The sequence below is a fragment of the Glandiceps talaboti genome, chromosome 22 (genome assembly GCF_964340395.1).
Source record: "Glandiceps talaboti chromosome 22, keGlaTala1.1, whole genome shotgun sequence".
NCBI classification, from domain to species: Eukaryota; Metazoa; Hemichordata; class Enteropneusta; family Spengelidae; genus Glandiceps; species Glandiceps talaboti.
The window spans coordinates 17165223-17187793 of record NC_135570.1 but is presented as its reverse complement, the minus strand read 5'-3'; the positions used below and the strand labels follow the sequence as shown (position 1 = coordinate 17187793).

The 22571-nt window shown below is 37.7% G+C and overlaps 2 protein-coding genes across 3 annotated transcripts in view; both read right to left on the bottom strand.

Annotated features, from left to right (window-relative positions):
* LOC144452266 (tetraspanin-17-like) overlaps nt 1-11538 on the bottom strand; it is a 29275-nt gene extending 17737 nt beyond the window's left edge. Inside the window, exon 1 of the mRNA XM_078143330.1 lies at nt 11496-11538. The gene's annotated coding sequence lies outside the window, so the exon portion shown is untranslated. The remainder of the gene's footprint in view (nt 1-11495) is intronic.
* Nucleotides 11539-16068: 4530 nt separating this feature from the next.
* The window catches only part of LOC144451948 (5-phosphohydroxy-L-lysine phospho-lyase-like), a 42359-nt gene continuing 35856 nt past the window's right edge, over nt 16069-22571 (bottom strand). The window contains exons 12-13 of one of the 2 annotated variants that reach the window (XR_013482321.1): nt 16652-17386; nt 16069-16304 (exon numbers count right to left, since the gene is read on the bottom strand). Coding sequence is in view for 1 of the 2 variants with exons in the window: in XM_078142870.1 (XP_077998996.1) it covers nt 17050-17386 (337 nt within the window). In the remaining variant the exon portion in view is untranslated. Of the gene's footprint in view, nt 17387-22571 lie in introns of both variants that reach the window. The other variant, XM_078142870.1, reaches the window with a different exon arrangement.

Genomic DNA, 22571 nt, shown 5'->3' with positions numbered 1-22571 from the left:
AGTTTACATTGAGTTCTGTTACATGAAATAATTAAATCATTTATTGATAAAGTAGTGAGGAATAACCTGGTTAAAGAAATAAACAGCTGAAGCCACACAGGAGGGAAAAGTCTGACCAAATAGGATCAACTCATCTAGAATATCACTGTGTAGATTATGTGTCAGTCAGTTTATGCATACCAGATACTGGGATGACATTCAACATGTCCTTGTTGAGGAAAAGCTGATGAGACACTTGAACACTTTCTTTTTACATGTGAAAGCCATTCTACACAACGACAGATTTTAATGAAAGGAACAGAAGAACTTACTCAACAATAAAGAGTTGAACTTATATCAAGATGTTAAACAAGGGAAAGAACTACCCTGTTTATTAATAGGAGATAATACGAAACACTACAATGAGTCTATAAGTAAACAAATAGATAAACTTATCAACCAATACCTTATTGAAGCAATTGAGTCTATAAGTAAACAAATAGATAAACTTATCAACCAATACCTTATTGAAGCAATTGAGTCTATAAGTAAACAAATAGATAAACTTATCAACCAATACCTTATTGAAGCAATTGAGTCTATAAGTAATCAAATAGATAAACTTATCAACCAATACCTTATTGAAGCAATTGAGTCTATAAGTAAACAAATAGATAAACTTATCAACCAATACCTTATTGAAGCAATTGAAAACAGAAAAGATTGTGATAATATAGCATAGTTTAACGGCTAGACTTTCTGACAACTAACATTTGAAGCATATTTTTTTATTTTTGTTTTATAAATCTTATTTTTGTCTCTGTTGCTCCTAAGCTGCAACAAAAGGGATGCAATAAATAAATAAATAAATACATAAATAAATAAATAAATAAATACATAAATGAATAAATGAATAGATGAATAAATAAATAAATGAATGAATGAATAAATGAAGGAAGGAAGGAAGGAAGGAATAAATGAATGAATGAGTGAATGAATGAATAAATAAATGAATGAATGAATGAATAAATGAATGAATGAATGAATGAATAAATGAATGAATAAATAAATAAATAAATGAATAGATGAATAAATAAATGAATGAATGAATAGATGAATGAATGAATGAATGAATGAATGAATAAATGAATGAATGAATGAATACATGAATAGATGAATGAATGAATGAATGAATAGATGAATGAATAAATGAATGAATAAATGAATGAATGAATGAATAAATGAATAAATAAATAAATAAATAAATGAATAAATAAATGAATGAATGAATTAATTAATGAATTAATGAATAAATAAATAAATAAATGAATGAATGCATGCATGAATAAATGAAGGCCGAGTCTAGTACCACCCCGGTGTCAGCAGCCGGTCCTCACTGGAGAGACTACTGCCACCGCGGTGGCACTAGCCATTCCTCACTGAAACGGCTAGTGCCACCACCCACGATACCCCGGGCCACGATATCTCTCGTCGCTGAACATTTCCCAACAAATAGATCACACAGAACTCTTCAAATGCTTCCATTTTACCTTAAAACACCAAATGGAAGGCTATTATTTAATTTCTCGCGCAGCGCACAACCAGTCTCTGTAGTGGTGTTGTCACAAGTGTCAGTATGCATGACATCGGTGCATGCCCGGCCGAATGGCTGCCGTTACGGTGACTTTTTGAGCGATTGTGCGCTGCACGAGAAATGAAATAATTAGTTTGCATTTGGTATTATAAGGTAGAATGGAAGCGTTCGAGGAGTTCTGTGTGATTTATTTGTTGGGAAATGTTCAGCAACGAGAAATATCGCGGGTGGTGGCACTCACTAGCCGTTCCAGTGAGGATCGGCTACTGCCACCGCGGTGGTACTAGACACTCCGATAAATGAATGAATGAATGAATATATGAATGAATGAATGAATGAATGAATGAATGAATGAATGAATAAATGAATGAATGAATAAATAAATGAATGAATGAATAAAGGAATGGATGAATAAATAAATAAATAAATGAATGAATGAATAAATAAATAAATAAATAAATAAATGAATGAATGAATAAATGAATGAATGAATGAATAAATAAATGAATGAATAAATGAATGAATGAATAAATGAATGAATGAATGAATAAATAAATGAATGAATAAATGAATGAATTAATGAATGAATAAATGAATGAATAAATGAATGAATTAATGAATGAATAAATGAATGAATAAATAAATGAAAGAATAAATTAATAAATAAATGAATGAATGAATAAATGAATGAATGAATAAATGAATGAATATATGAATGAATGAATAAATAAATAAATAAATGAATGAATATATGAATGAATGAATAAATATATGAATGAATGAATGAATAAATGAATGAATGAATAAATAAATAAATGAATGAATGAATGAATAAATGAATAAATAAATAAATGAATAAATAAATGAATGAATAAATAAATGAATGAATGCATGAATAAATGAATGAATAAATGAATAAATAAATAAATGAATGAATGCACGAATAAATGAATGCATGAATAAATGAATGAATAAATAAATGAATGAATAAATGAATAAATGAATGAATGAATAAATGAATGAATAAATGAATAAATAAATGAATGAATGAATGGATGAATAAATAAATAAATGAATAAATGAATAAATGAATGAATGAATAAATAAATAAATAAATGAATGCACGAATAAATGAATGCATGAATAAATGAATGAATGAATAAATGAATGAATGAATAAATGAATGAATGAATAAATGAATGAATAAATGAATAAATGAATAAATAAATAAATGAATGAATAAATGAATGGATGAATAAATAAATAAATAAATGAATGAATGAATAAATGAATGAATGAATAAATGAATGAATAAATAAATGAATGAATAAATGAATGAATGAATGAATGAATAAATAAATAAATAAATGAATAAAGGAATGAATGAATGAATGAATAAATGAATGAATAAATGAATGAATGAATGAATAAATATATGAATGAATGAATGAATAAATGAATAAATGAATGAATGAATAAATGAATAAATAAATATATGAATGAATGAATGAATGAATAAATGAATGAATGAATGAATGATAAATATCAAATACATGTTGAAAACAAAGAATATGGTAATATGTAGCTAACTTTTCATTGCACAGAATTTAGTACACGGCGTTCTTTTACATGAAATGAATATATGAGTATACTGTAAGTTTTCATAATTTTAAATGGACTATATGGCATGCAACAATACTTTGAGAATTTTTCTAGTGTTTGTATTCTGAATTAGGATTTCAATTGTTGTCAGGAGAGGATATTAATTTGTTATCATCTTGACATGTTAATATAATACCAGATAGTATTATTTTAGTTTTAGTCCTTGAATTTCAAAAATTTAGAGGGGCTCAAGGGACCCCCCCCCCCCCCGTACCTACCCTCAGACTGCTCCCTTTCAGTTTGATTCAAATTTTATGTAGTATTATTACTACGTTGACATGTTAAAATAGCACCAGAAAGCATTCTTTTATTCCTTGAATTTCAAAAATCTCCCATACTCACCCATACTTGGCTCCCTCAAACTTTGATTCAACTAATACCACCTAATTACAAATTTTACCTATGGTACTACTTTGGGAATGAGCTGCATTCATTGTTACCTCTTCCTTTTGAAATAAGCTACATCTATCATGTTATGAGGAAATTCAATTTCAAAATAAAAAGTTTGGTTTTGTATGTATGTATGTATGTATGTATGTATGTATGTATGTATGTATGTATGTATGTATGTATGTATGTATGTATGTATGTATGTATGTATGTATGTATGTATGTATGTATGTATGTATGTGTGTGTGTGTGTGTGTGTGTATGTATGTGTGTGTATGTATGTATGTATGTGTGTGTGTATGTATGTATGTATGTATGTATGTGTGTATGTATGTATGTATGTATGTATGTATGTGTGTGTATGTATGTATGTATGTATGTATGTATGTGTGTATGTATGTATGTATGTATGTATGTATGTATGTATGTGTGTGTGTGTGTGTGTATGTATGGATGTCTCAATGGAACACTCTTTCAATTTATGCAATGTTTGTACACCATTACCAGTTATGACTGTAAAATGGTGTGAGTTATGAAAATAATTTGAGTCAAGGAAGGGGGAGGGGGTTATGAAAAAATTCAAACCAGGCCCCAGGGGGGGGGGTGGATTTTCAAAGCAATTCCTTTATTTTTCATGTGTAACATTAGTGTAGATGCCAATGTGGTTCTAAACCACATCTGCTCAAAGTCCCTCAATCAGCACAAAAAGTTGTTCATCCAATCAGTGAACCCCAACTGTGTGCCAGGTTTGAATGAAATTGCATATTGCATGTCTGAGAAATGACATGATGTATTACTGATGGATTGACACATGCAGATGGAGGCCAATGTAATAGCAACCCCTTCAGATGGAGGCCAATGTAATAGCAGCCCCTTCAGATGGAGGCCAATGTAATAACAGCCCCTTCAGATGGAGGCCAATGTAATAGCAACCCCTTCAGGTGGAGGCCAACGTAATAGCAACCCCTTCAGATGGAGGCCAATGTAATAGCAGCCCCTTCAGATGGAGGCCAATGTAATAGCAACCCCTTCAGATGGAGGCCAATGTAATAGCAGCCCCTTCAGATGGAGGCCAATGTAATAGCAGCCCCTTCAGATGGAGGCCAATGTAATAACAGCCCCTTCAGTTGGAGGCCAATGTAATAACAGCCCCTTCAGATGGAGGCCAATGTAATAGCAACCCCTTCAGTTGGAGGCCAATGTAATAGCAACCCCTTCAGTTGGAGGCCAATGTAATAGCAACCCCTTCAGATGGAGGCCAATGTAATAGCAACCCCTTCAGATGGAGGCCAATGTAATAGCAACCCCTTCAGATGGAGGCCAATGTAATAGCAACCCCTTCAGATGGAGGCCAATGTAATAGCAACCCCTTCAGATGGAGGCCAATGTAATAGCAGCCCCTTCAGATGGAGGCCAATGTAATAACAGCCCCTTCAGTTGGAGGCCAATGTAATAGCAACCCCTTCAGTTGGAGGCCAATGTAATAGCAACCCCTTCAGATGGAGGCCAATGTAATAGCAACCCCTTCAGTTGGAGGCCGATGTAATAGCAGCCCCTTCAGATGGAGGCCGATGTAATAGCAACCCCTTCAGATGGAGGCCGATGTAATAGCAACCCCTTCAGATGGAGGCCAATGTAATAGCAACCCCTTCAGATGGAGGCCGATGTAATAGCAACCCCTTCAGATGGAGGCCAATGTAATAGCAACCCCTTCAGATGGAGGCCGATGTAATAGCAACCCCTTCAGATGGAGGCCAATGCAATAGCAACCCCTTCAGTTGGAGGCCAATGTAATAGCAGCCCCTTCAGATGGAGGCCGATGTAATAGCAGCCCCTTCAGATGGAGGCCAATGTAATAACAGCCCCTTCAGATGGAGGCCAATGTAATAACAGCCCCTTCAGATGGAGGCCAATGTAATAGCAACCCCTTCAGATGGAGGCCAATGTAATAGCAGCCCCTTCAGATGGAGGCCAATGTAATAGCAGCCCCTTCAGTTGGAGGCCGATGTAATAGCAGCCCCTTCAGTTGGAGGCCAATGTAATAGCAGCCCCTTCAGATGGAGGCCAATGTAATAGCAACCCCTTCAGTTGGAGGCCAATGTAATAGCAACCCCTTCAGATGGAGGCCAATGTAATAGCAACCCCTTCAGATGGAGGCCAATGTAATAGCAACCCCTTCAGTTGGAGGCCGATGTAATAACAGCCCCTTCAGATGGAGGCCAATGTAATAACAACCCCTTCAGATGGAGGCCAATGTAATAGCAACCCCTTCAGATGGAGGCCAATGTAATAGCAACCCCTTCAGATGGAGGCCAATGTAATAGCAACCCCTTCAGATGGAGGCCAATGTAATAGCAACCCCTTCAGATGGAGGCCAATGTAATAGCAGCCCCTTCAGATGGAGGCCGATGTAATAGCAACCCCTTCAGATGGAGGCCAATGTAATAGCAACCCCTTCAGATGGAGGCCAATGTAATAGCAACCCCTTCAGATGGAGGCCAATGTAATAGCAACCCCTTCAGATGGAGGCCAATGTAATAGCAACCCCTTCAGATGGAGGCCAATGTAATAGCAGCCCCTTCAGATGGAGGCCAATGTAATAGCAACCCCTTCAGATGGAGGCCAATGTAATAGCAACCCCTTCACTTGGAGGCCAATGTAATAGCAGCCCCTTCAGATGGAGGCCAATGTAATAACAGCCCCTTCAGTTGGAGGCCAATGTAATAGCAACCCCTTCAGATGGAGGCCAATGTAATAGCAGCCCCTTCAGATGGAGGCCAATGTAATAACAGCCCCTTCAGATGGAGGCCAATGTAATAGCAACCCCTTCAGATGGAGGCCAATGTAATAGCAGCCCCTTCAGATGGAGGCCAATGTAATAGCAACCCCTTCAGATGGAGGCCAATGTAATAGCAGCCCCTTCAGTTGGAGGCCGATGTAATAGCAGCCCCTTCAGTTGGAGGCCGATGTAATAGCAGCCCCTTCAGATGGAGGCCAATGTAATAGCAACCCCTTCAGTTGGAGGCCAATGTAATAGCAACCCCTTCAGATGGAGGCCAATGTAATAGCAACCCCTTCAGATGGAGGCCAATGTAATAGCAACCCCTTCAGTTGGAGGCCGATGTAATAGCAGCCCCTTCAGATGGAGGCCAATGTAATAGCAACCCCTTCAGTTGGAGGCCAATGTAATAGCAACCCCTTCAGATGGAGGCCAATGTAATAGCAACCCCTTCAGATGGAGGCCAATGTAATAGCAACCCCTTCAGTTGGAGGCCGATGTAATAACAGCCCCTTCAGATGGAGGCCAATGTAATAACAACCCCTTCAGATGGAGGCCAATGTAATAGCAACCCCTTCAGATGGAGGCCAATGTAATAGCAACCCCTTCAGATGGAGGCCAATGTAATAGCAACCCCTTCAGATGGAGGCCAATGTAATAGCAACCCCTTCAGATGGAGGCCAATGTAATAGCAGCCCCTTCAGATGGAGGCCGATGTAATAGCAACCCCTTCAGATGGAGGCCAATGTAATAGCAACCCCTTCAGATGGAGGCCAGTGTAATAGCAACCCCTTCAGATGGAGGCCAATGTAATAGCAACCCCTTCAGATGGAGGCCAATGTAATAGCAACCCCTTCAGATGGAGGCCAATGTAATAGCAGCCCCTTCAGATGGAGGCCAATGTAATAGCAACCCCTTCAGATGGAGGCCAATGTAATAGCAGCCCCTTCAGATGGAGGCCAATGTAATAGCAGCCCCTTCAGATGGAGGCCAATGTAATAACAGCCCCTTCAGTTGGAGGCCAATGTAATAGCAACCCCTTCAGATGGAGGCCAATGTAATAACAGCCCCTTCAGTTGGAGGCCAATGTAATAGCAACCCCTTCAGATGGAGGCCAATGTAATAGCAGCCCCTTCAGATGGAGGCCAATGTAATAGCAGCCCCTTCAGATGGAGGCCAATGTAATAACAGCCCCTTCAGATGGAGGCCAATGTAATAACAGCCCCTTCAGATGGAGGCCAATGTAATAGCAGCCCCTTCAGATGGAGGCCAATGTAATAGCAGCCCCTTCAGATGGAGGCCAATGTAATAACAGCCCCTTCAGATGGAGGCCAATGTAATAGCAACCCCTTCAGATGGAGGCCAATGTAATAGCAGCCCCTTCAGATGGAGGCCAATGTAATAGCAACCCCTTCAGATGGAGGCCAATGTAATAGCAGCCCCTTCAGTTGGAGGCCGATGTAATAGCAGCCCCTTCAGTTGGAGGCCAATGTAATAGCAGCCCCTTCAGATGGAGGCCAATGTAATAGCAACCCCTTCAGTTGGAGGCCAATGTAATAGCAACCCCTTCAGATGGAGGCCAATGTAATAGCAACCCCTTCAGATGGAGGCCAATGTAATAACAGCCCCTTCAGATGGAGGCCAATGTAATAGCAACCCCTTCAGATGGAGGCCAATGTAATAGCAGCCCCTTCAGATGGAGGCCAATGTAATAGCAACCCCTTCAGATGGAGGCCAATGTAATAGCAGCCCCTTCAGTTGGAGGCCGATGTAATAGCAGCCCCTTCAGTTGGAGGCCAATGTAATAGCAGCCCCTTCAGATGGAGGCCAATGTAATAGCAACCCCTTCAGTTGGAGGCCAATGTAATAGCAACCCCTTCAGATGGAGGCCAATGTAATAGCAACCCCTTCAGATGGAGGCCAATGTAATAGCAACCCCTTCAGTTGGAGGCCGATGTAATAACAGCCCCTTCAGATGGAGGCCAATGTAATAACAACCCCTTCAGATGGAGGCCAATGTAATAGCAACCCCTTCAGATGGAGGCCAATGTAATAGCAACCCCTTCAGATGGAGGCCAATGTAATAGCAACCCCTTCAGATGGAGGCCAATGTAATAGCAACCCCTTCAGATGGAGGCCAATGTAATAGCAGCCCCTTCAGATGGAGGCCGATGTAATAGCAACCCCTTCAGATGGAGGCCAATGTAATAGCAACCCCTTCAGATGCAGGCCAATGTAATAGCAACCCCTTCAGATGGAGGCCAATGTAATAGCAACCCCTTCAGATGGAGGCCAATGTAATAGCAACCCCTTCAGATGGAGGCCAATGTAATAGCAGCCCCTTCAGATGGAGGCCAATGTAATAGCAACCCCTTCAGATGGAGGCCAATGTAATAGCAACCCCTTCACTTGGAGGCCAATGTAATAGCAACCCCTTCAGATGGAGGCCAATGTAATAGCAGCCCCTTCAGATGGAGGCCAATGTAATAGCAGCCCCTTCAGATGGAGGCCAATGTAATAGCAACCCCTTCAGTTGGAGGCCAATGTAATAACAGCCCCTTCAGATGGAGGCCAATGTAATAACAGCCCCTTCAGATGGAGGCCAATGTAATAGCAACCCCTTCAGATGGAGGCCAATGTAATAGCAACCCCTTCAGATGGAGGCCAATGTAATAACAACCCCTTCAGATGGAGGCCAATGTAATAGCAACCCCTTCAGATGGAGGCCAATGTAATAGCAACCCCTTCAGATGGAGGCCAATGTAATAGCAACCCCTTGAGATGGAGGCCAATGTAATAGCAACCCCTTCAGATGGAGGCCAATGTAATAGCAACCCCTTCAGATGGAGGCCAATGTAATAGCAGCCCCTTCAGATGGAGGCCAATGTAATAGCAACCCCTTCAGATGGAGGCCAATGTAATAGCAGCCCCTTCAGTTGGAGGCCAATGTAATAGCAGCCCCTTCAGTTGGAGGCCAATGTAATAGCAACCCCTTCAGATGGAGGCCAATGTAATAGCAACCCCTTCAGGTGGAGGCCAATGTAATAGCAGCCCCTTCAGTTGGAGGCCAATGTAATAGCAACCCCTTCAGATGGAGGCCAATGTAATAGCAACCCCTTCAGGTGGAGGCCAATGTAATAGCAACCCTGTCAGGGAGCTAAAAATGATAAGGGTAAGAAATGAAGCAAGGCAAGATTTTCTTTTATCTATTATTATTCTTTAATGGCACATAGACAAACATTGACAACAGCACACATACACTCTCCATTACTGGTCGTCATCATTACATCACATATGGGTAAAAACAGAAAATGATTAATAGTTTATATGAATAGACTCTGCATGTCTTTAACATATGCAAAGCTTTTATAAGCAAATAAAAAAAAGCTTAAATTTCAATTTTGATATATAAATAATTACACTCTTTTAGCATCACACCCAAAATTATTAGACTTTGTATGTTAAAGAAAATAGTTGCAATTGTGTTTAGCACAACTGTATTTGGCTGTTGATACATGTATGGGCATGGTTTTGTTGCTAGGCATATTTGGTTACATTTTTGGAATCGTTATTCACTTACCAACCCATCCAAGGTTTCATCTTTACAATGTACAATCATCATCATTGTTTGGCTGTTGCTATGGGCGTGGTCTTGTTGCTAGGCATATTTGCATACATCTTTAAAATCTCTATTCATTTACGTACCCATCCATGTTCTTATCTTTGTAATATGCATAATCATTTCACTGTTGCTAAGGGCATGGTCATGGTTGCTAGGGTGTTGTATCAAATGGTTTGAACAATAGCAGCAAAATAACACCTCTAGAAACATTCCTACCAAGTTTCATCCCCATTCACCATGTAGTTTTGAAGATTTAAATTTTTGACTAAAACTGAGATTTTTAGAGGTAATTTGCATATCACCAATGGGATCACCATGTTGCAAATACACCTTCATTTACACATCTCTAGATGCATCCATTCTAGGTATAGGTGTTAATTTGCTGAATGATTATCCAGTTGCAAAATACTGGATCATTTGGCTGTTGCTATGGGCATGGTCATGTTGCTTTATATATTTGCATACATTTTTTGAATGTTTGTTCACTTGTCTTTGAATCCCTGATGTTATCTTTGCAATATATGTGATCATTTGACTGTTGCTATGGGCATGGTCTTGTTGCTAGGTATATTTGCATACATTTTTTGAATGTTTATTCACTTGTCTATTAAACCCTGTTATCTTTGCAATATATGTGATCTGAGTAGTTTTGGAATTAAAGATTTTTGACCAAAAAGACACATTTTTAGCCTTAATTTGTATATCACTGATGTAATCATCATGTCATGAACAATTGTTAACACATTTAAGAATGTTCCCAGCAAACATCAGACCAATCTGCCCAGTAGTTTTTGTTTAAGTTTTTTTTTATCAAAAATCACACTGGTGGTAAGATCATTTTGATTTGAACAATTTCCCAACTAGACACCTGAGGCAATATACCAACCAAATATCATGTCAATCAGTTCGGCGGTTTTTGACTTCAAGTTGTTTACACACACATCCACCTGCACACACCCATACAAACACACACACACACACACACACACACACACACACAGACACACACACTTTGCCATGCCTATAGTACTACTGAATCTTATCAGTTCAGTTGTGCTAATAAAAACCAGCTGTGAATGTTGTAGATGAAAGCCAATTACATTGAACCTTACAAATGGTTAGACTTTGTATGTTGTAGTTGAAACCAATCATACTGAACCTTTCAAAGTACTAGGGTTTATGTTGTATGTGAAAGCCAATCATATTGAGGCATACAAAACTATTAGGCTTTGTATGCTACATGTCACATGATATCTCTTAAGTCATAACCAGATTTAAACTGAATGTCTTCCTTAAGGGCAAAGTTTTGAGGTTGTCACTCCTACAGACAATTGTTGGAATACAACAGAACATATGCAATAAGTTATTTTTTCTCATTGATTGCTATTTGCCCATTGCTATTAGTGATCTCCTGGCCAATGACAACATGTAATGTGAAGCTTTATAGAACGTTGTAGCATAGCACTCACCGTAGAAACAGTTTTAAAGGCCAAACAAAAAAATTGTTTCTGGTCAGCGTCCATCACTTAAGTACCCCCTTCCCGCGTTAATTTTTTTTCATGTATGTCCAGCCAATTCAGTCTGCAGATGAAAGGGAAAACACAAAAGTAACTCTCCCTACATTAATTGCCACCAGTGAAGACAACTGCAAAACTAATCATGAACTAGCCTATGACATCTTCCCCACATACACAGTTCCTGTAAAGTACTAAATATAAAGAACAGTAACTGCAATGATAAGTAGATTGATTAACATTTGTTTGAGAATGTAAAAAAAAATAATCGCATCGTCGCACCACTTTAGACAACATTTCCTGACGAGAAACTATTTTTTCTTTCTTGTGGCCTACCGAAAATATGCCAATAACTTATTCAAACTAAAAGCTACATTAGTAATATTTTCAGGACTGGTACGCTTTGGTATCACAAATGTATGTACCAAGTCATAATGAATTTGAAGTATGCATTCTTGAGATATAGCCTAATTCCCGAAAACCATTAATTACTGTACACAGGGTAATCATGCGCGCATTTTTAATTTCGCGCAATTTCGTGCTCGATCATGAGTGCGAAATTAAAACTGTGTGGATGTACTTGTGTGACCATCCACTTGGCATGGATTGGTTTCAGTTCTGACAAACACAAGTCCACTTTCAAATCGGAAATCGGGGCATCATCGTTGAGGTGACGTAGAACTTTGTCTCAGTTTACACATTGTTTGAATGGTTGTTCATGCCATTTTATTGATAAAAGAATCATATACAGTATTGTAAGTAATGTGTAATCAATTTTATTGATAAAAGAATCATATACAGTATTGTAAGTAATGTGTAATCATTCTCTGAGTACTGAGTATCAAAATGTAACCAACGTGACCTTTTGAACTTCATTCCAAGAAGACGCAAAACAGAGACACTGACGTGATTTGATTAGTGTTTCACCAAACGTGTGACTGTACCATATTGACGCATGTGTGTTGACGGCTCCTGCTTTGAGGCTGTGTGCTACCCGACTTTCGTATTGTGTGATCTGGTAACTTGTCTACATAATTGAACAAATTAACATCTACATTTGTCACGAGACAACGTGTTACAGTATGTTAATTTCACAGTTGCAAACAATAGCGGACTGCAACAGACGGATGCCAACAGAGCAATACTGCCCATCAATCCGTGTCAAATTTCATTGTTCTCAGCTCAACGTATTGTTTATGTTCACACAAAAAAAAACACTGATGGCCTTGAGCGAAAATTAAACTGCACGTAATCACTGTGATCTCCCAAAGTGCGAAAATAAGACTGCGCAATAATTTCCCTGTATATAGTACGTCAATTGCTCATTAATATTCACAGGATTTTTACCAAAACCTAATCAGGTCTTGCCATTACCCTACAGAATACATCTTCAAAATTTCATTGAATTGAGCCAGCCCTTATGGAGATAATGATGACACAGATAGACACACAGACACACAGCCAGACAGACAGACAGACACACACACACACAGACTTTCATCCACGAATATATCTCTTCCTTACGGAAGAACAAGTCAATGAGAATGACATAGTCCCCGCTATGATTGAGTTTTAAGGAACTGACAGTTTATGTTATCATTTTCTTGATATCACTACTCTGATCATGCAACAACACTTGTGAACCTAAATCAAACAGACTTAGATATGTTGTGTCTGTTTGTTGGACATGGAACATGCCTACTCATGTTGTGTGTCCTCGTTGGACATGGGACATGCCTACTCTTCAAGATGACGTCATGGAATAAACCATTCAACAACAAGTCATTGAGAATGACATAGTACCCGCTATGATTGGGTTGTAAGGAATTATCACTACTCTGATCACGCAACAACACTTGTGAACCTAAATCAAACAGACTTAGATATGTTGTGTCTGCTTGTTGGACATGGAACATGCCTACAACAATAAAGGATGGGTCGGGTATGGGGGATCGTATCACGTCGAAAATGGATATGCACATGTATGTCATAGAACATTGTCCTAATACCAACTTTGAATGAGATCTGTTCAAGCATGTCTGAGTTATGGCTTTGGACATGGAAAATTCGCAAAACAAAATGGCTGCTAGGTGGCCATATTGGATCGTATCACGACAACAATGAATATGCACATGTATGTCATAGAACACTGTGCTGATACCAACTTTGAATAAGATCTGTTCAAGCATGTCTGAGGTTTTGGACAGGGAAAATTCGCAAACAAAATGGCTGCTAGGTGGCCATATTGGATCGTATCATGAAACAAATTGACGTACATATGTATGCCACAGCACGTTGCCCCTGTACCAAGTTTGAAAAAATCGGTCCAGGCATCTCCAAGAAACAGCGCCGGACGGACGGAACCCAATCCATAAGTCCCTGTCCCGGACTTCGTCCAGCAGGGACTAAAAATGGGTACTGCAGCTAATGTAATTCTGTAATTGTGACAGACTGGTAAACAGTGCCCCCTAACTGTACAGTTTTGTGTAACTGTGACAGACTGGTAAACAGTGCTCCCTTAATTGTACAGTTTTGAGTAATTGTGACAGACTGGTAAACAGTGCCCCCCCCCCCCCACCACACAGTTTTGTGTAACTGTGACAGACTGGTAAACAGTGCTCCCTAATTGTACAGTTTTGAGTAATTGTGACAGACTGGTAAACAGTGCCCCCTAATTGCCCCCCCAACCCCCACCACACAGTTTTGTGTAATTGTGACAGACTGGTAAACAGTGCCCCCTAACTGTACAGTTTTGTGTAATTGTGACAGGCTGGTAAACAGTGCTCCCCTAATTGTACACTTTTGTGTCATTGTGACAGACTGGTAAACAGTGCCCCCTAATTGTCCCCCCCCCCCAACCCCCACCACACAGTTTTGTGTAATTGTGACAGACTGGTAAACAGTGCCCCCTAATTGCCCCCCCCCCCCCAACCCCCACCACACAGTTTTGTGTAACTGTAACAGACTGGTAAACAGTGCCCCTTAATTGTAAAATTTTGGGTAATTGTGACTGCCACAGACTGCCAATGTTGTTAGTATGTGCATTAAGAAATGTGTTAAGTAACTTTGTATAATGGTATTCTTGAAATACAATATCTGATTTATTCACTCCTTATCACAACACACAGTAAAATTCCATGCATACTCTGGAAATACAATATTTGCTTAATTTCATTCCCTGTAAAATAGCGCCAATGGCATTGTAGCACAACTGTACAGTTTTTTAAAATGTTTAACCACATGCTCTGATCCATGCTAGGTATAGGTGTTCATTTGCTGAATGATTATCCAGTTGCCTATCCAGCCTGGTTGTTATCTTTGCGATATACGCGATCTGTGGCTGTTGCTATGGGCATGGTCATGCTGCTAGACATATTTGCATACATTTTTTGAATGTTCGTTCATTTGTCTCTGAATCCCTGATGTTATCTTTGCAAATATGTGATCATTGGGATGTTACTATGGGCGTGGGTCTTGTTGCTAGTCACATTTACATACACTTTTAGAATGTTTGTTTGCTTGTTTAAGAATCCCTGTTGTTTTCTTTGTGAAATACACACCTGTTCGGCTGTTGCTATGGGTGTGGTCTTGTTGCTAGGCTTATTTGCATACTTTTTGAATGTTGGTTCACTTGTCTAAGAATGCCTGTTATCTTTGTGAAGTACACTACCGTTTGGCTGTTACTATGTGCATAGTTATGGTTGCTAGGGAAATTTGCATACAGTTTTTGAATGTTTACACACTTGCCTACCAGATGATGATGTTCCATGACCAAAAGATACTGTCATTCAGCTGTTGCTAAGGGTTTGGTCATGGTTGCTAGGGCCAATTGTGTCAAAATCTTTGAAGAAAATCTGCAGAATACTCCTCCTAGAAACATCTCACCAAGTTTAGTCTTATTGACAAGTACTTTTTGAGATATGTTTTTGACCAAAATTAACATTTTATACCTAATTTGCATATCACTAATGACATCATTATATGCTTAAAATTTCTTCATATGCACGCCCATAGATCCATCCACATTAAATTTCAGCCCAATCTACTCAGTAGTTTTGGAATTAAGATTTTTGACCAAAAAGACACATTTTTGAGTTTAAGTTTTTTTCAAACAAGATTCTTTATCATGTCTGTAACATGAATGAACCTATTTTAATCACTGACATTGTCTATGATTTAATTCAGATGTGTTAAAAACAGCATTGACATTGAGATGTGACATAGCCCATAAAAGATTAATGGTTTCATTGCATCAATAAAACAAGAACCTTTCATTTCTAGGCTGAGTCAATGCATTTTTTAACACTACAAATCATGTTTTTTGACCCAAAACACACATATCTGATGCGATCATTTTCATTTGAACAATGTCCCATCTACACGCCCTAAGTACTGTCCCCAGCAAATACCAAGCCAATCGGTCTGGCAGTTTTTTATTTTAAGTCGCTTACACACACACACACACACACACACACACACACACACACACACACACACACACACACACACACACACACACACACACAGACATTTATCCATGCTATAGCACTACTGAACCTCAGTTCAGTTGTGCTAAAAAGACAGTAAAATTGCATGACATCTGTGAATGTACACCTCCCAAACCTGCTTTGAGATTAGGCGTGTCTTTGATGATACAAACTTTGCAGTTTGTATCATCAAGAGGATTTGGAAAACTGCTGAGAGAAGTAAATGATCCTGATCTATACAGTGAAGACTTGCTTCAATCTACTTTATATTCATGGTCTATTGTTTCTGCTAAGTGCCATATTTCAATTTAATGACCTATTGTTTCTGCTAAGTGTCATATTTCAATTTAATGACCTATTGTTACTGCTGTGTCATATTTCAATTTAATGACCTATTGTTTCTGCTGTGTCATATTTCAATTTAATGACCTATTGTTTCTGCTAAGAGTCATATTTCAATTTAATGACCTATTGTTTCTGCTAAGAGTCATATTTCAATTTAATGACCTATTGTTTCTGCTAAGTGTCATATTTCAATTTAATGACCTATTGTTTCTGCTAAGAGTCATATTTCAATTTAATGACCTATTGTTTCTGCTAAGTGTCATATTTCAATTTAATGACCTATTGTTTCTGCTAAGTGTCATATTTCAATTTAATGACCTATTGTTTCTGCTAAGTGTCATACTTATAACGCAGACATAATTGATACACATCATGGAAGCTCTTCAATATATAACCAATCACCTACGGATGATTTCTAATTATTTTCATCTGAGCACTCCAAGTTGGTAATTGTTAAATTGCAATCATTCTAATTTAATTCAAAGTTAAAAGAGGCTACCAGCAGCCAAAGTGTCATTCTGTTGTAAACAATTCAACATCTATTGGTCTGTTTTGTAAATGTCCTTCATCATGTATTTGGTGATAATTCTTATGTACTATTGTTTTACTTTGTCATGTATTTGGTGATAATTCTTATGTACTATTGTTTTACTTTGTCATGTATTTGGCGATAATTCTTATGTACTGTTGTCTGTCTTGGACTTCTTGGCAACGGGTACTTCATCGTTAAAATCAAAACCACTTATGACATTGTCATCTCCATATAGAAAATGGGTTGGTTTGTCTGTAGCACTGCCATTCTTACAATTTGAGTTACTACCACTGGAAGGGATGAGATGGTGATCTTTCATGTAGTCTGTATTGGTACCTTGTTGTTCTAACTCTGTCAGTGTAAAGTCAATCAGATCAATCACACGGTCTGCATCTTGAATGGAGAAGCACATTGGTGGCTTGAACTTTAACACATTTCTATGTGGACCATCTGCACTCAACAAGATAAAGTTTTCTTTCAACCTAATATGAACAAAAAAGTGATATTGGTCAGTCAGTTGACAAAAAGAAAGAAACCGTGCCTATTTCATTTGAAGGTTATAATTACATGTTATTCACCAATATTTTTCTTTGTTAAGCCGAGGAAAATATGAGTGACCTAAGGGGGCTTTGTCACTATGAGTTGATAGTAGTGACAAGAACTTCCCACTGAATGAAGAAAAATATCTGAGAATAACATAATTATATCAGTGCCAGTGATATCAAGGAAAATCGGGGAAAGTAATGGCAATTTAGAATGTTTTGACTCATATTTCGAACACATCAGAACCAGTGATGTAGACACGCGTTGTCATGAAGTAGAATGACCAGATTATATATTCCATGTTTGTTAAACTTGGCTCATGCATGGTACAATACCCTGTAAATCTGTCTTACTAAGATCAAAAGATTTAGGCCATCTTGAAATGAGGTCATTATGTAGGTTAACATCAAAGAGACAGAATAGTTTCTACATCTTGTATTTTGAGCAAACAAGCGGACCTATCGGTCAGAATAGCTCCGCTGTTTTTTTTTTAATTTTATTTTTTATTTTGGTGACATGTAGAAGTGGTTCAGTTCTTCAGCTCTTCACTATGCAGTTTTGTCTTAGCGATGTAATAAAGTGGTTAGTGGTTTCATATGATGTCTCACTATAAAACACATTTTACACAGAAGTTGGTAATGTATTGTACTTTTATACCATAGTCACCATTTTATAACAAAAATCTACTGTTATGAAAAATTACACAAAATCTCAGAAAAAAAATACCGCCAATGGCGTTGTAGCACAACTGTACAGTTTTTAAAAATGCTAACATGAGAACAATAAGTGTTCATTTGGTGAATGACTATCCAGTTGCCTATCCAACCATGTTGCTATCTTTACGATATATGCTATCATTTGGCTGTTGCTATGGATGTGGTCTTGTTGCTAGGCATATTTACATACATTTTTTGAATGTTTATTCAATTGTCTATTAATCTCCATTGTTATCTTCACAATATATGTGATCATTTGGCTGTTGCTATGGGCGTGGTCTTGTTGCTAGGCACACTTGCATACATTTTTTGAATGTTTATTCATTTGTCTTCTATTCCTGTTGTTATCTTTGCAATATATGTGATTATTTGGCTGTTGCTATGGGCGTGGTCTTGTTGCTAGGCATATTTACATACATTTTTTTGAATGTTTATTCAATTGTCTATTAATCCCCTTTGTTATCTTTGCAATATATGTGATCATTTGGCTGTTGCTATGGGCGTGGTCTTGTTGCTAGGCACATTTGCATACATTTTTTGAATGTTTATTCATTTGTCTTTCTATTCCTGTTGTTATCTTTGCAATATACATGATTATTTGGCTGTTGCTATGGGCGTGGTCTTGTTGCCAGGCAAATTTACATACATTTTTTGAACGTTTATTCAATTGTCTATTAATCCCAGTCGTTATCTTTGTGAAATACACGACCGTTTGGCTGTTGCTATGGGCGTGGTCATGGTTGCTACGGTATTTGCGTACATTTTTTGAATGTTTATTCATTTGCCTACCATATGATGTTGTTATTTGACCAAAATATACTGCCATTTGGTTGTTGCTAAGGGCGTGGTCATGGTTGCTAGGGCCAATTTTGTCAAAATGTTTTGAAGAATAACATGCAGAAACATCTCACCAAGTTTCAGACTCGGTGACCAAGTACTTTTTGAGATATAAGTTTTTGACCAAAAATGAACATTTTTACACCTAATTTGCATATCACTCATGGAATCATGGTATGCTTAATATTTCTTTGTCCATACATCCCTAGATACATTCCCATTAAATTTCAGCCCAATCTGCTCAGTAGTTTTGGAATTATAGATTTTTAACCAACAAGCCATTGAAAATGACATAGTCCTCGCTATGATTGGGTTCTAAGGAGTTGGCACATTATGTTGTCATTTTCAAACATGGTTTTAATGGTGTTTGGCGTCACATGGTTGTGTCTGATATCAGTAGTGTGATCATGCATCAACACTTGTGATTTATATCAATCAGTGTTAGATTTGTTGTGTGTTTTGATATGTGTGTTTTGATATGGAACATGAGTGTTTTTGTTGTGTGTGTTTGTTGGTGGTATTGTTGTAGATGACGTTTTTGAATTAGTTCAGTAGTAAAGGATGTGTTGGGCTTAGTTGGGGTGGGGGGTGTGTGGGGAGTGTTTTAGGAATTGGTGGATTGAGGTGTATTTGTTTTTGTATTTAATTAATTGTGATGTATACATGTGGCATAGGTTGTACACAGGTTATATATTTGTATCATGGAACATATTGAAGGTGCATATTATTTCTTTAAGTGTTGTGTGATAGTGGTTTAATTTCGCTGTTGAATGTGCATTCTCTTCCATTTTATTCCACATCAATGATTTGTAAATGGTTAGTACAATAATCTTGGTAAATTATTGAAATGTTCAGTTTGTATTGAGTTGAACAAAATGTAATGCAGATACAGTTTGATATTAAGTGATATGTTTTTTATTCATGTGAAAGATATTATAGTAAATCAAATTCAGTATCAAAAGAACATAAATGTGAACACAGAACAATGCTACAACTGAACATAAAACTATATCTGAGTAGTACAGTATAACTGAGATGAATGCTATAAGTGAGAATTATACTAAAGTTGAGAGCAATACAATAAGTGAGTACCATACTATATTTGCGGAGAACATATAAATGAGAACAATATTATAACTGAGTATACACTATAACTGAAAACTGTATTGTAATTGAGATCAATACTATTACTGAGATCAATACTATTACTGAGTATACACTATAACTGAAAACTGTATTGTAATTGAGATCAACACTATTACTGAGTTCAATACTATTACTGAGTTTACACTATAACTGAGAATACACTATACACTATAACTGAAAACTCTACTGTAATTGAGATCAATACTATTACTGAGTTTACTCTATAACTGAGAATACACTATACACTATAACTGAAAACTCTACTGTAATTGAGATCAATACTATTACTGAGTTGAGATCAATACTATTACTGAGTATACAGTATAACTACTAGCATACTAGATCTTTAGTTGGTTATTCATCTGCAGCTTTATAAGTACTATTTAGTGTATGTGATTATTGTGTTTGAATAGTATGTGACGGAAATGGTGGCTGGTAGCTGTAGGTCTTCCATGTTGCAATCTGTTTTATATGAGGTTCCATCTTCGGTAATAATTTCTCTGTAAAATATGAAAGATATTGTTTTGTATTTCTTGTTTGATTGTATTGTGATATGATTGTTTTATGGTTGTTTTGTGGTGTGTATATGTGTGTGATCAAATTTTTTATATATTTGTGGTTGTTGTAGTGGCTTAATGTTTGAGGTTGTAGTTCACACTCAGTGATCACAAAGAGTATCACTTGTGATACAAAAAGAACAACATTCTAGTTTGGAACAAACACACTCATTGATCACAAAGAGTATCACTTATGATACAAAAAGAAATTCAAACTAACATTATAAACGTACCATACAACGATTCTAGTTTGGATCAAAATGAACCACGTAACACAGAGAAAACTAAGTCATACATTCAAAACAAAGTATAACGCAGCTACAGAGTCAGTAATCTCAAAGAGTAGTATATAGCGAAACAAAATGTCGGACAACAGACAAACTATATATCGCCTTGAACGAAAATGTCGGACAACAGACAAACTATATATCGCCTTGCCATCACCGTTCACATTTTGTAACTCGACCGTAACCAACCTCTATGCCAGCACCGTTCACGCTTTGTACCTCGACCGTTACATACGCTACTACACCGTTCACGCTTTGTACCTTGACCGTTACATTCGTCACTACATCGTTCACACTTTGTACCTCGACCGTTACATACGCTACTACCAAAAGGACGACTTTATGTTTCGGCACATTAACTCACACTAATAACAACATAGATTCTAGATTGGCAAAAAATGAACCACGTACCATACAGAAAACTAAATCATACATACATTCGTCACTACACCGTTCACGCTTTGTACCTCGACCGTTACATACGCTACTACCAAAAGGACGACTATATCATCTCGGCACATTAACTCACACTAATAACAACATCGATTCTAGATTGGCAAAAAATGAACCACGTACCATACAGAAAACTAATCATACATCCAAAACATAAGAAATTACGCAGCTTCAGTGATCTCAAAGAATAGTATCTAGCGAAAAAAAAATGTCGGACAACAGCAGAGATTCTACATATCGCCATGCCACCAGCACCACCATCCACTCTTTGTACCTTGACCGTACAAACGCTACTAGTACTACCAAAAGGACGACTACATGTCTTGGCATATTCACTCACACTAATAACATTCAATCACACTAAAAACAAGAACTACCACTCAAAAATACGAACAAGATCTCAAAGAATAGTATCTAGCGAAAAAAAATTGTCGGACAACAGCAGAGAATCTACATATCACCATGCCACCACCATCCACTCTTTGTACCTTGACCGTACAAACGCTACTACTAAATGGACGACTACATGTCTCGCCAAAATACGTATACTACTTATCACTACATTTACTGAAACTAATAACAAGAACAACCACCACTCCAAAGTACGAATAGTACTTTCAGTAAATACTTACCGATTTATGTAACCAGCCACGACATTCGAGAACAGAGAGAAGCTTTAGCATGTTGCAATACGATTTTCTTTGTCTTGTGTCTCTTCGTTCCACATGCGTAGTCTTCAAGATGACGTCATGGAATAAACCATTCAACATTAAGCGATAAGTCGGGTACGGGAGGGGGGGGGCATCGCTGTGCTTATCTCAAATGAACACATTGCACCCAATGATGATAACATTAGTTTGATACACAAAAAAATACAATTCCATTACTTTATATCACTGCTCTAATGATCACGCAACAACACGTGTAAACCTAAATCAAACAGACTAAGATATGCTGTGTCTGCTCCTTGGACATGGAACATGCCTACTCTGGACATGGAACAGGCCTACTCATATGTCCATGTATGTCACAGAACACTGTCTTTATAGATATACCAATTTTGAATGAGATCTGTTCAATCATGTCTAAGTTATGGCTTTGGACATGGATATTTTTAAAAAATGAACA